Source organism: Microtus oregoni, unplaced genomic scaffold, assembly GCF_018167655.1.
Source record: "Microtus oregoni isolate MIOR12 unplaced genomic scaffold, Mior012 000050F_ref0000143, whole genome shotgun sequence".
Classification (NCBI taxonomy): domain Eukaryota; kingdom Metazoa; phylum Chordata; class Mammalia; order Rodentia; family Cricetidae; genus Microtus; species Microtus oregoni.
The window spans coordinates 3,992,384-4,003,163 of record NW_024543256.1 but is presented as its reverse complement, the minus strand read 5'-3'; the positions used below and the strand labels follow the sequence as shown (position 1 = coordinate 4,003,163).

The 10,780-nt window shown below is 42.0% G+C and overlaps 1 protein-coding gene across 1 annotated transcript; it reads left to right on the top strand.

Annotated features, from left to right (window-relative positions):
- The first annotated feature begins 408 nt into the window (after positions 1–408).
- Positions 409–10,248, top strand: LOC121437084 (ferritin light chain-like). The gene is made up of 2 exons (XM_041636930.1): positions 409–886; positions 10,082–10,248. The coding sequence occupies exons 1-2, from the start codon at positions 409–411 to the stop codon at positions 10,246–10,248; spliced, it is 645 nt and encodes a 214-aa protein (XP_041492864.1).
- Positions 10,249–10,780: the final 532 nt, after the last annotated feature.

The window sequence follows — 10,780 nt, the reverse complement described above, 5'->3', positions numbered from 1 at the left end:
AAACAAAAGAGTGCTTAGTGTGAATAATTACTCATCTAAGAGTACAACAGACAAAACAAACAAAAAACTAAGGCTTGGAAGAAATGATGGTTTGGTATTAGGTGCACTTCCATAGTTTTATGCTTTGTCAAAAGTGTGAGCACCTGAAACCCTCCACAAATAAATAAATAAATAAATAAATAAATAAATAAATAAATAAATAACAGTGTGAGCAGCCTTAGGAAATTCCTTGGATCTGTGTCTTGCTTCAACAGTGTTTGGATGGAACAGAACCTGGGCCTCCCTTTGTTAGCTTCCACCGCTCCTCATCTGCAGCCACAGCCTCTGGGACCATCTTCTCACCGCCTTCAGCTCCCAGGACCAGACAGTACCATCTCTTTGCGGGTGGCTCCAGACTGAGTCTCAGCCATGATCTCCCAGATTTGTCAGAATTATTTCACCGAAGTGGAGGCTGTCGTGAACCGCCTGGTCAACTTGCACCTGCGGGCCTTCTACACCTACCTCTTGCTGGGTTACTATTTTGACCGGGATGACATGGCTCTGGAGGGTATAGGCCACTTCTTCTGCGAATTGGCTAAGGAGAAGAGCGAGGGCACCGAGCGTCTCCTCAAGTTGCAGAACGATTGCGGAGGCCATACACTCTTTCAGGATGTGAAGAAGCCATCTCAAGATGAGTGGGGTAAAATCCAGGAGGCCATGGGAGCTGCCCTGGCCTTGGAGAAGAACTTGAACCAGGCCCTCTTGGATCTTCATTCCCTGGGCTCTGCCCATACAGATCCTCATCTTTGTAACTTCCTTGAAAACCACTTCCTGGATGAGGAGGTGAAGGTCATCAAGAAGATGGGCAACCACCTGACCAACCTCTGCTGTGTTGAAATGAGAAGTGGTGGGCCACTTCTCACCACCTGGCTAGCTTTACCCAAAATAATGACACAGAAACTGTATTATTTTAAACACTGCTTGGCCCATTATTTTTAGCCTCTTCTTGGCTAGTTCTCACATCTTGATTAACCCATTTCTAATAATCTGTGTAGCACCACAAGGTGGTATCTTACCAGGAAAGATTCAGCATGTCTGACCTTGTGGCAGGATCCATGGCGTTTGACCAGAGAGGAGAGGCATGGCTCACTTCACTTCTTCCCAGCCTTCTATTCTGTCTACTCCACCTACCTAATTTTCTGACCTATTAGACCAAGTAGTTTTCTTTATTGATTAACCAATGAAACAACAGATTGACAAATGACCTTCCCACATCGCCACAGGTTGGCTGCTGGACCCCAGGTATCTCTGAGCGAGTACCTCTTTGAGTGGCTCACTCTCAAGCATGACTCAAAGGCCTCTCCTTCCGAGGGGCTCCCACCTCTGCTCTGCACCAGCCCACCTCAGGACCTTCACCTAAACCTGTCAAGAAGCCACTAGGCAGCTTTGTAATGCCCTGGAGCCCCTCTCAAATCTTGGACCAAGTAAAAATAAAGCCTTGGAAAGAGCAAAAATAAATAAATAAATAAATAAAATTAAAATAACAGTGTGACATGGAGAAGGGTGTAAGCACATAGTAGCAACATCACTACCAAAAAACTGTAGAGATCATTGCCTTCTCTCATCCACTGTTTTACAGAAGAGAGAAAGGTCCTCAATTATAGAAGTCTCCCAAGTGATGTTGCAGAGCTTAAGGACTAGATTCAAATAAGAGAACATACATTAACTTAGGATGCGAAAAAAGATAGCAAATGATTCTGATTAATTACTCTTACATACTTAACTAGCTCATACAGTACAATAACTTTGGGACAGAATATGAAGCTCAGTGGTAGAATACTTGTCTAGTATGTAAAAAGTTATCAAATTGATCTGCAGCACCATTAAAATAAGTAGTGTTAGGAATATTTTCTAACACAAGCTCCCTGCCAACACAATATGCCCAATCAAGCCAAATGAAAACAAGCCAAACTAAGAAATATTCAGGTTTAATGGGAGTTCTGAGCTCTCAGGTGTCCCTGAGGGGGAACCAGGAAGCTACAGGACGTACCCCCTGGGAAGAAGAAAGGGAGACTATGTGTTCCTTTTTTGGGGGATCACTTAAATACCCTGGGGAGTGGTCCTGACCTGGCCTCCTGGGATTTGGAGTCCAGACCAGGCCTGGGGGTTGGGATAGATGCAAGGGGTAGGGGTCTATGCTTCCAACTTGAAATTCCAGACTCTTTGGATATAGGGGTGACAGAAAATTGGAACGGTAATTATGACAAACATTTAGGCTCTCTTTGGAACAAAGGGCATAGACTCAAATCTGGCTACTTCCTGTGGGCACAGGGCAGTGTGGTGTAGTGAGGGGAGATCCAGGTGTCCATGTTTAGTGAGAGGTGTGGCTGGAAAGGCATCCCATTAACTGTCATCCCGGAGAAGGCAGGCATCTGTTCCTTGGGGGAGATGAGAAGGCAGGTGTCTAGGAAAAAAATGTTATTGCTTAAGATGAGTTTGCCAGAATGAGGAGCAGGGAGGCCCTTCATTATGACATCCTGGAAAACCGGAGGGTGGAAGGTCCTGTCTGCTGGACAGACCAAGTGTCTTGAGTAGGTGCCTGCTTGTGCCTGGAGAGAGGGTACCAGCATGGGTGTCCCAAGAGCTTGGCAGCCAAGGGGGTGGTGAGGATTAGCGTGTGAGGTCCTGTCCATTGAGGCTTGAGAGACCTAGCAGTTAACTGTTTGAGGAGTACTCTGTCCTCTGGGGAGAATGAGGCAGGCTTAGAGGCATTAGGGTCCACTGGCAGGAAGACAACTGTCAGAGTGTGAATGAAGAAGGGCCTTAAAAGGGAAAGGTAGGATAGTTACCCCACCAGTGGAGGAGTTTGAACTGGGAGGTGATGGTTAAGGAGAAAAGGCCTGCCATAAAGCAACTCAAAAGTGCTCAGGCCCGTGGGGGAACATGTGGTGGGCCTGAGGCGAGGGCCAATATATTATGAATTCAGTGAAGAGCTTGGTTAGTTGTTGTTTGATGAGTCCCATTGTCCAAGAGATGTTGAGCGCTTCTGACACCAGCTCCATGACCCTGAGCCACCACATCTGCTGTTTCCCTGGAGACTGGAAATGCTTCTATCCATCCTGTAAAAGTGTCCACAAGTGTTAAGAGATAAAAGAGTTTTTATGAGTAGGCATATGGGTAAAATTAACCTGGCAATCTTTGCCTGTGGTGTCCACGAAGCTGGTATATGTGGAGAGCTCCTTGTGGGTTGGCCTGGACGCATGTCTGGCAGGAAGAGTGAACCTGTAAAATAGAATCTTGGAGATGGGTGGGGTTAAAAGGGGCTCCAAGAAGCGGAACAAAGCTTTGGGGAAATGGCTAAGGATATCTCCATCCAGTAAGGGTGCTGAACAAGCAGGTATCACTAAGAAAGAATTGGAGAAAAATTTCCGACAAGAATGTAGGACAGTCGCAGAGTTTTAAGTAAGGAGGAACGGGTTCCTTCTACCCCCATAGTTGAAATTGGTGGAGGAAACTTAAGGCCCAAGTAATAATAAAAGTAATGGACTTACCTGCCACTTTTAGCATGACCCTAGGCTCGGAGAGGGTTATGGGGTATACCAAATTTGGGCACTGACAATCCTCTGCAAGGCTGGCACAGTTTCACTTGCCAATGGTGATGAGGCCGGACTTCCATGGCTTGGCATAGAGGACAAGCCGGCACAGGGGCATTGTGATTTCCAGTGTTCAGGTTGCTAGCAGATAGGGCACAACCTTAGAGCAGGTGTAGCGCAATATCATGCTATATGACCACTTAGGCCACACTTGATAGAGCCTGTGATTGGCTTCCCTTGTCTCCCTTCCTGTGACCTTAGGGCAGCTGGTAAGGCTTAGGCCTGTAGATTGTTGTAGCTTTGTCTGCAGGCATTAAAACTTTAAAGGCCATTTTCACCAATTCCCGTATAGGAGTTTAAGGACCATCCTCAACCTTTTTTTTTTTTTGTTTGTTTGTTTGTTTGTTTTAACTCTTTCCTAATATCTGGTACTGACTGAGGAAGCAGAATTATTAATAGACAAGGAACCTAGCAGCTTTTCTACCTGAGAGAGATTTAGAAGGGAAAAGGGAGCAAGGGAGGGGCTAGCTCAGTTCACAGAGTGGGTTCAGGAGTGGAGCAGTGAGTTAGGAGGGGCAGGGGAAGGTGGATGTTGACCTTGAACCTTGGAATTGGGAAAGGGAGATGAAAGAATGTTGCTCCAGAGGAGGGGGATTGTTAAGTGTGGGCTTGAAGGAGTGGGGGAGGGGCCAGTGCCGCCTGCTATGAGACACTAGCTACTAAGGGGAGGGGGCGAGAGTGCAGAGACCAAAAACCCATGGACATATATATATGTAAGCTCTGTTTATTTGTATCAGACAGGCTCAATTTTAAAAGATTTTTGTAAAAGGCTTACCTGGTCATTTTTATTCTTTGCAACAGAATTTATTTTGCTAAAACAATGCTCATTCATTGTGTTTTCTTTTTTTCTCCTTTATCTGAGTAAGTTTGTAATGTGGTATTGTCTTTTTTATCCATTTCTGCAAATGAAATTAGTTTGCCTTAGGTCCCACATCAATAAATCAAATGTAATTGTTTAATTATGAATTATAACTACTTCTTCTCTATGCTTCATACTAAGGACATGGTTGATAATATCCCTTTTTCATTCTTTTTTCTTTTGAATGCATTGTTTTTTTTGAGATAGATTTCAAAATATAACTATCAGTGACCATCTTCGACAAAAATATTACTTACCATGATAGGAACATGGGAATTAGAAAAAAAAAGTAAAGAGCACAAAGATGCATGTGAAAATAATAAAACAGAAACATATGTTAGTTCCAGGAGAGAGTTCTAGTGAATACTGAAATTGCCATTACATTGTAAACATTGTAAATGCTTAGTTTACATTTTGTTTAAAATACCCTGGACCCCAAAAGATAGGAGTAAGATAAAAAGCTGCACTAACATGATACAAATAAATGAACATACCAATTGAACGTTAAAGGCTACATCCTTATTTAAATACTCTGTTGCTAGAATAAGACAGGTAACACTTAGACCAAAATATCCTGCAGACTAACCATTCCCTGGGTAGAATTCATTGTTATCTCCCTAAGAGAGTAGAAACTTAGCTGTATCCATAGACTTTTGTTTGAGGTAGAAACAGATCTGCTTCTCAATACCTGAAATACAAAGGCTGAATATTAGTCACAACCATTGACAATAACCTTGAAAGAACAGAACTCTCTTATATAAATCTAGGTGGTACCTTTGTCTGAGGTAGAAACAGATAATAACCTGGAAGAATAGAAGTAAGTTCGAACTCTGACCTTCGGTCAGGATGGAATGGCAACAACTTTGAGCAAGCTGAAACTCTCTGACATTCAGATAAAGATAGTAATAGGCTCACATTTTTTGGCACTCCACAAATAACCTACTATATTTTTAATGGTTGTAATTTCAATGTGTTTTTATATTGTCTTTTTTTTTTCTCTTCTGGAAAGAGATGAATTTTAGTTGCCTGGTTAAAAAGACCAAAGATTGTTCTGTGACTAAATTCAGATTCTAATTTCTTTTGCAATTTCTTTTGGTCATATCTATTAAATACTCCAGTATGAATCACTGTTTTGTTGTTGCTTATGATATTCTCTGCTTTTCAGTTTAGAAAAGATGTAGAGAAATGTTACTATGCATGTACGCTAAGGGGTCTTTGAAAAATAGGCTTATAATTATAATGTAACATATCTAAATCTCCATAAGCAGTTCTAGAGTATATCCATATTGTTTATACAGTCCTGAATTAGTTAATAACAAAAATATGCTAAGAAAAATTATCATCCAAATTTATCATTGTGTAAGCTTGATAGAGTGTACTTATACAAACATAAATGGTATAGCATAATTCACACTGATAATATATAATTTCTACATACACATACAGACAGAGGGGCAGAGAGAGAGAGAGAAAGAGAGAGAGAGAGAGAGAGAGAGAGAGAGAGAGAGAAATAGAGAGAGAGAATTGTTCCTTGGATCACAGTGAATAAAACAATATGTAGGTAAATAAATCACAAGAGATAATATAATACAGTCAAAAGATACACTAATTTAGGACAATTGAAACGCTTGCAGAAATACTGTACACATTTTCTGTAAGCAGGAGTGTTCTCTAAGTATTAAAAAGGTTATAAGGTGTTGTAATATACAAGTAAAGCAGTAACATAATTATCACCATCTTATAGTATTATGAAGTGTAAATAAATTATATAGGTTACATTTTATACAATTGGACATAAATTGGACATATACTAGTATCAACACAAATGTCCAGAAATGTGTCAGTAATGCACTTTGTTAAGACATTCTGTGTTGGGCCAAAATTATCTCAGGACCCGTACATAGAGGTCCTTAAGGCAGAGAAAAGCTTGACTTGAGATTAAGGGAGCTGAGTGAGGATGAGACAGCAAAAGCTAGGTAAATGCCCCTCCAGTCAGTGAGAGAGCTTGGATGTATCTCATTGGCAAGAGGTACCCCCACATCACATGATGTCACTTAACCTATATAAGCTGATGTTCTCAGTAATAAACTGAGTTTCTGCTTTGATTTGACTCCCTATCATGTCTTATTGTCCTGAGTTGTAGGACTGTGGAATGGATGGATAGCACATTCACCTTTCTCTGGGGAATAAGGAGGCGAAGAAGGCGTAGCAATTGGTGCCAGAATGTGGGGCAACTCGTCCCAGGGAAAAGTGGTCGTCAAGGTGAGTGGTACTACACGATGGGTAATGCAACTTCACATGAAAATGATGGAGTGCTTAAGGCATTGAGATATATGCTTGTCTCCCAAGACCTGGAATTGTCAGACTACAATTACCCTGGTCCCCTGGGTACTCACTGGGAATCTTTTCTCATGGGACACATGGAACCAGGTGGAGAATCTGGCCAGAGAAAGGGAAAAACAAACAATTAACCAAAAGAATGGAAGAAAAGGAGACAGATGATGGGGAAGAATAAAAATAGGCACAATTTACTGAAGAGAGATCCCAGGGAGAAGGAATAAGGCAGGCAGAGACAAATACAACAAAAGAAATGAGATATTGTCTATAATGAGAGTGGCCACATCCTTATGCCCCAAGCCACCCTGGAAAGGATAAATTAGGAGAGGGGAAGAGGACAAAAATGGGGCTCCATCTTGACAGAAGAAAATTAATATACACTTGGGTGGGGCTGGACAGGGAAAAAGGAAAGTTCAGGCCTCTTATCCTTCCAGAGTTGTCTGCAAATCTCCTAGGAAATGATTTGTTAGGACAAATGGATGCCTTTATTACCACTGACCACCTAGCCTTTTACGATGATAAAACTGAGCAAGGTGTCATCAGGCAGACCCCTGACACCTGGATTCACCCCAAAAGTAGAGGCTACTGCCCCCAGGGTCCCCCCATTAAGTGGACACCAGGTAAACTGGTATGGGTGGAGCAGTGGCCATTACCTGAACTTAAACATAAGATGCTCAAGGAAATCAGTAGAAATCTGCTTAAAGAAAGAAGGATAAGGCCCTCAATGAGCCCCTGGAACAGTCCTGTGTTTGTGATATGTAAGGTAATGGGACCTGAAGAATGTTACAGGACCTATGAGCAATCAATGCCAATATGGAGCTAGTAGGGGACCCTTAAAGGGTCTTACCTTGGGTCCTAAAAATCCCCTCCAAGTTTCACCTCACTAAAATTGATCTAAAAGATTGCTTCTTCTCAATTCCTCTTCAAGAGGAGGATTATGAAAAGTTAGCCATTTCCATTCCTATAGTTAACTCCTCTTGACCTGACAAGAGATACCACAGGAGATGGCTAATAGTCTGGTCTTTGCCAACAATATTTGTTTAGTATTCTCTATCCTTATTTTGACAAAGATAATAACCTCCTATATGTTTATGTGGATGATCTAATCATTGGGTTGTGTATTTGGAGGAATCAGGGCTAGCTCTATGGGCAACCACTATTGTTGATATCCTCCAATAACATGGCTTTAAAATAGCTCCAAACAAAATACAAAAGTTATCCCCATTTCATATATTGGGATCCAAATTAACACTCACTCAAGCCAAAATGAATGGACACAAATTAATCCAGCCCAAGCCTCTCACTTTATTGGGGTTACAAAAGATACTGGAAAAAAATGAACTGGGTTAAGCCCTGGTTGCCTGTAGAGACTGGGAAACTAGGTGTGTTATATAATCTCCTTTTAGGGAGTCAACTTTATTAGATCATTTTCTTACCCCCTGAGGGTCGCCAGGAACTCACTGAATCCATCAACGAGCTTCCTCAGGCTTCTTTGGCAAGATATAATGCTTACATTCCAAAGGCTGGATATTATTAGGGAAAAAGACCAAGCTGGCTGCCGTTGTTCAGCAGTCACAACCACTAGAATGGTATGCACCACCCTGGGGGTCACTCACAGAGTGTACTCTCTAGTTGATCAAATAGCTGATATGATTATAAATATCAGGGACATGTCTCTCTGACATTATGAAAAAGATCCCTCTAAGTTAATACTTTTATTCAAAATTAAGGATATTGTTCTTGACTGAGCCTTGCACTGGAGGGATTTCTGGGGACCCTGGATACTCTCTTTGGGGAGCCCTGGTTAGTGGAGTTATATCAAAAAACTACACTGGAGTGTCCCCTTATTCTTTTCTTTTAGGCCCCTGCCCCAAGACTTTACTGTTTGCACAGATGGTGGGAAGAATGGGGCAGCCTTTATAGTTTTCCCTGCATGGGGAACCAAGACAAAGATTACCAAAATTCTCCCTTGTGGGGGGGGTCTGCTCAATATAAGGAAATGATGGCCATGTGTATTGCCCTACAAGAGATTGCAGAACCCTGAAACCTCTATTCAGCTCTTATGTGGTGAACCTACTGCCACACTTAACCTATGGCTATATCAGATTAAATGCTAATCCTATTTCTGACTTGATGATACAGCTTGGATTGCTCTTAGAAGGTAGGAAAATAACCCATTTATATTCAACATCTCAGAGAACACAAAAACCTCCTTGGCCTCATTCCCCAAGAGAATGCTGCTGCAGATACTGCAGCTTCAGGAGCCTGTCTCATAGAGGTCTCAATTCTGCCCATACAAAATGCTACCCAAATGCATGACTTAACCCATGTCAACTGGAGAGGACTCAGATAACTATACTCCCAGATCCCTGCAACAGAATTAAAGAGAATTATTCACATGTGTAAGACTTATCAAGAGTTTTTCTGCACCCCTCCCTTTATAAAGGCCAGGGGTTAATCTGAGAGGGTTAGGACCCAATATCATCTGGCAAAAAGATGTAACACATTACCCACCATTTGGCAAATTAAAATATATGTTTGTGACCATAAACACACACTTTAAGGAATGCTGTGCTACCACTCACCTATGAGAATAGGCAACCCATGCCAAAAGCTATTTCTTAAAATTTTTTGCTACCTTGGGACTACCACAACAAGTCAAGACTGACAACGGCCCCTGTTTTATAAGTAAAACATTAAAAGAATTATTTGAGAGTTGGAATATATCCCATAACACTGGGTTTCCATACAACCCTCAGGGTCAAGCGATTGTCAAAAGACATCAGCAATAACTCAAAGAGGTTCTTATAAAACAAAAAGGGGGAAAAGTCTCTCCCCATTTATAACTGTAAAAGGCATTATTAACCATCAATATTTTAAATTTTCAAAAATCAGATGAACAAAATAGATTCCAGAAACATTGGGGATCCCTACCAATGAGGCCCTGCCTAAAGGTTAGGTGGAATGATTCTCTCACTAACCAAAGGAGGGGCCCAGATTCCTTGTTGACACAGGACTGAGGATATGGTTGTGTCTTTCCAAACAGAGGAGAAACACCTATATGGCTACCCACTCATAACTTAAGGTTTCTCCACCCCCCACCCAGGACAATGGGGAAGACCAAGATGACCAAAAAAAAAAAAGAAATAGATTATGGTGGACAACCCTTAAATTCAAACACAAGAAAAGAAAATCACCACTGCCCAAGGGAGATTGACCCTTGAGGAAAGTGTTGCCTGTTTTACTATTTCAGATGGCTCTCCTGGTGCTAATTATATTAACTCTTCTCTCAGGGATCAAGGTCCAAGCAGCAAGCCCCCACCAACCACAGAAGATGATGTGAATCCTGTTGAGCACTGGCACTGGAGGGATCCTAAACCAGACTTCTCAGATGACAACACCCTAGACATAGTGCCCTGACCTGACATTTGACCTCTGCGATTTGGCATGTAGTAGCTTGGATGTGGGATACTGGATTCTGGGGATTGAAGGGAGACCTAAATATGGAGGCTTTGGGGGGTGCATCCTATCCTAGGCATCTTACCCTAATGAACCTGGCTGTTCTCATGTTCTTAGGAGACATGCCCTCCTGCAGACACCATTTTATGTATGCTCAAGAAGCAAATGGGCTGCCTCCACTATTAGAAACTGTGGGGGGAGGGGGCTGCTGATTACTATTTCTCTTCTTGGGGATGTGAGCAGACTGGGACTGGACATTGGCTAAAACAACATGGAGATATAGTTATCTCAAGGATCTCCTAGGTACCCTTATCCTGGAACCCCCTATATGGACGATGTACTCAATTCAGATGTAACCATCTGATATTAATGTTTACAGATCACAGGGATAAAAAGAGACCTATCCAGGTTATCTGGAAGTATGTGGGGATTAAGGCTATACTAAAAGGGATATGATCATGTCCTTATCCTCATGCTTCATATGGAGATACTT

Coding starts and splice junctions, on each gene's coding strand:
- LOC121437084 (XM_041636930.1), top strand. CDS start 409: ATGATCTCCCAGATTTGTCAGAATTATTTCACCGAAGTGGAGGCTGTC. Junction 887..10,081: donor CTGTGTTGAAATGAGAAGTG/GTGGGCCACTTC, acceptor TTACTATTTCAG/ATGGCTCTCCTGGTGCTAAT.